Raw genomic sequence first — 3,865 nt, forward strand, 5'->3', positions numbered from 1 at the left:
GCCCAAAACTCTGAATTGGGTTGGATCATTTCGGGACCAACCAATTTTGATTCAGCCGTGGGAGCACAAGTAACAACGCTCATTTCAGTTGTCGACGTGGAACAACGTATATCTGAATTTTTCAAGCATGATGATATAAAAATCGACGATGACGAGTGCGCTCTCACTGAAGAAGAACAAATGTGTGAAAACCACTTTCAAGAAAACACTATTCGTTTGGAAAATGGAAGATATTGTGTCAAAATGCCATTCAAAAATGGAAAAAATGCACCAGATTTAGGAAACTCGCGAAAATGCGCCATTGCAACATTTTTGCAGCTTGAAAATCGATTCAAAAAAAATCCTAAATTGGCAGAAGAATATAAAAAATTCATTCACGAGTACATTGACCTAGGTCATATGGAACGATCGGTTTACAATCCAAATATCACATCGTATTATTTACCACATCATTGTGTAATACGAGATAGCACAACTACGAAACTTCGGGTAGTGTTCAATGGCTCTCAAAAAACTGACAACGGAAAATCTCTCAATGATGAACTTGCATTGGGTGCCATAGAACAAAAGGACATGTTAAGCATTCTAATCAATTTTCGCATTTACAAATATGCATTTACGGCTGACATTGAGAAAATGTACCGCCAAATTTTAATCGACGAAAGCCAAAGAGACTTGCAAAAAATCATTTGGCGTGATTCCCCTGAACTACCGCTTTCTGAATTTAGACTTATCACGGTCACATACGGCACCAGTCTCGCTCCGTTTTTATCACATCGCACTACAAGACAACTTGCAATCGATTGCGAAAATGAATATCCAGAAGTATCAAATACCATAAGAAAAAACATGTGGGTTGACGATGTGGTAAAAGGTGCTTTTACTGAGGCAGAAGCAATACAATTGTGTAGCGACTTGCGCAAGGTATTCAGCAAAGCCGGATTCAATTTACGAAAATGGTCTTCAAACAACGTAAATGTGCTGTCCGCAATTCCGGAGAGTGATCGTGAATTGAAGGCTACAAGCAGCAACGTGAAAGCGTTGGGCATAAAATGGTCGCCGTCTCAAGATGTTTTCACATACGAACTCAGTTTAAAAAATCATTCAAATCCATTTACAAAAAGATTGCTACTATCTGAAATCTCTTCAATGTTCGATCCACTTGGCTGGATATGTCCAGTAGTAATTTCGGCGAAAATTTTGGTACAAAAGTTGTGGGAGAAAAACGTCGATTGGGATGAAATTGTACCGAAAGAAATCGCTGAAAAATGGTTGGAAATAAAAAGCGAATTGCATCTCATTAATGACATCAGAGTGGAACGTTGGATAAATTACAATCCTGAGGATGTCATGGAGTTGCATGGTTTCGGTGACGCAGCGGAACCAGCATTCGCAGCTGTGATTTACATTAAAAACGTCACGCAAAACACGGTGCGATTATTAATCGCAAAAAATAAAGTAGCTCCTCTGAAAACAACGAAAGACGCACTCACAATACCGAGATTGGAATTGTGTGCAGCAAATTTACTTGCCAAATTGACGAAAGGCGTTTTAAAAGCAACAAACATAAAATTCAGCAAAATTTTTCTTTGGTCCGATTCAAAAATAGTCATCGATTGGATTCGAGGAAATCCGAAGCGATACAAAAAGTTTATCGCACACCGTGTTTGTGCAATAGATAGGGCAATTGGAACAAAAAACTGGTATCATGTTACCACTGACAAAAATGCAGCAGACTGCGCTTCACGCGGCATGTTGCCATCGGAATTGCTGAGACATGAAATGTGGTGGAATGGCCCACAGTTTTTGCGTGAAAACAATTACTATGCAAACAATGCAAGTCATTTAAATAACATTGACCCAATAATTGAATCACTCGCATTAGGTGTAGAAATCTCTCCAATTTCAAACGAACAAATTCTTCCTGAAGTCTCGTCGTTCAACAAAATGAAACGAATAATCGCATACTGTTTTCGTTTTGCATCGTTATGCAAAGCAAAACAGGGGCCCAAAGCATTGTCTCCGATTTCGGCTGATGAGCTAAATTTAGCGGAAACAGCAATAATAAAAATCATTCAACGGGAGGCATTTGGTGCCGAAATAAGTGAATTAATGAAGAAAAGATCAGTAAATTTTTCAAGTAACATTCTGAAACTAAGCCCATTCTTAGATGAAAATAACATTCTGCGCGTAGGTGGCAGACTACGAAATTCGGATTTGGTGTTTGGACGAAAACATCAAATCTTAATACCAAAAAACAAGAGCGTAACAACTTTAATAATTCGTCATTTTCATTTATTATGCATGCACGGTGGAGCGAAAGCCACTGAAGCAATCATCAAACAGCAGTTTTGGATTGTGAATGCACAAACAGAAATAAAGAAAATTTTGCATCGTTGCATTCCTTGCTTCAAACAAAGACAAAAAACCATGTCACAATTAATGGCAGATTTGCCGGCCAATCGCGTAAACATTGTTGAAAAGCCATTCACCAACGTAGCAGTAGACTACACCGGTGCAATTCCATACAAAACGGCAAAAGGTAGGGCTGGTAAAATTTCTAAGGCTTACATTTCAATATTTGTCTGTATGGCTACAAAGGCACTTCATATCGAACTAGTATCAGATTTAACAGCCGACGCGTTCATAGCTGCCGTTCGCAGATTGGTAGCGCGTCGTGGAATGATCAAGAGCTTCAACAGTGACAATGGCACAAACTTTGTAAAAGCTAATAAAGATCTAAGTGATTTATTTGAAATCGAAAAAGAAGAGTTCAAAACAATCTGCGATGAACTTTCAAAGCAAGGCATTTCTTGGCATTTCTCACCCGCTGGTGCGCCTCATTTCAATGGCCTCGCCGAGGCTGGTGTGAAAGTTGCAAAGACTCATTTAATAAAAACAATCGGAAAAACTGCGCTAACATTTGAAGAATTGTCCACATTATTGTATCAGGTGGAAGCATGTGCAAATTCAAGACCACTTTGTGCACTATCTACTGACCCTGATGACATCGATTGCCTAACACCTGGACATTTCTTGATTGGGGCACCGTTACTGGCACCACCCGACGAAAGCTACATCGAAACGAACGTAAACTGGCTTTCACGTTGGCAATTGGTGCAAAAAATGAGTCAAAACATTTGGAAAAAATTTCAAACGGAATATCCAAATGAATTGCAAACCAAATCAAAATGGTTTACGAAAAAAGAAGAGCCAAAATTGAATGAATTAGTTTTGGTAAAAGATGAGAATTCACCACCATGCTCTTGGCCAATGGCGCGCGTAATCGACGTGCACAAGGGTCATGACGCACTCACGAGAGTGGTAACACTTAAAATGCGCAATAACACTTTCACTCGACCAATAACCAAAATCGCTCCGTTGCCGATTGAATACGATGCGGAGACCCGGGCAACAATTAAAGCACACATTGCAAAAACTGAAACAGCGAGTAAAGCACGGGTTACAAAATCCAAACCGGCAAAACAAACATTTAATGTCATTCCGATAATAACGGCATTGCTTGCAATTTTTGTGATTCAAGTGAATGCTCACCCAAATCAAATCGTTCCGTTCAAATTGAATAAATTTGACACCTCGCCGGGTTTGTTTTTCGAACAAATTTCGCATGCAAAGTTCAGTTACACCAATTGGAACTCGATTGTTTATGTAAACATGAAATCATTTCTCAACGAAGCATCGATGATGGAAAGAAGTTTACATGATTTAGAAAACGTATGCAATCAAAAACTGGCGGGGCAAAGCTCATGCAAATCTCTTTGTCAACTAATTGAAAATCGTATCAACGACATCAATGAACGAAATGAGTTAATAGTATCGTTTAAGCATCATCGAGCAGAAAGAG

General features: G+C 39.1%; 2 protein-coding genes across 2 annotated transcripts; both read left to right on the forward strand.

The window, feature by feature from the left end:
* The first annotated feature begins 243 nt into the window (after positions 1-243).
* Positions 244-1,678, forward strand: LOC129571081 (uncharacterized). Its single transcript, XM_055450849.1, has 2 exons — positions 244-1,431; positions 1,610-1,678. The coding sequence occupies exons 1-2, from the start codon at positions 244-246 to the stop codon at positions 1,676-1,678; spliced, it is 1,257 nt and encodes a 418-aa protein (XP_055306824.1).
* A 752-nt stretch (positions 1,679-2,430) lies between these two features.
* On the forward strand, positions 2,431-3,090 carry LOC129571080 (uncharacterized; the record flags this gene model as incomplete). Its single annotated transcript, XM_055450848.1, has 1 exon — positions 2,431-3,090. A coding segment is annotated over exon 1 (660 nt), but the record flags the coding sequence as incomplete, so codon positions are not given.
* Positions 3,091-3,865: the final 775 nt, after the last annotated feature.

The sequence above is a fragment of the Sitodiplosis mosellana genome, unplaced genomic scaffold (assembly GCF_009176505.1).
Source record: "Sitodiplosis mosellana isolate CC-2019 unplaced genomic scaffold, AAFC_SMos_1.0 Smas_scaffold_1239, whole genome shotgun sequence".
Taxonomy (NCBI): domain Eukaryota; kingdom Metazoa; phylum Arthropoda; class Insecta; order Diptera; family Cecidomyiidae; genus Sitodiplosis; species Sitodiplosis mosellana.

Excerpts from the sequence above, each read along its gene's own strand:
- LOC129571081 (XM_055450849.1), top strand. The coding sequence starts at position 244 with ATGCCATTCAAAAATGGAAAAAATGCACCAGATTTAGGAAACTCGCGA. Across the intron at positions 1,432-1,609 it reads AAAACGTCACGCAAAACACG|TCATCGATTGGATTCGAGGA; the intron begins GTGCGATTATTA and ends ATTCAAAAATAG.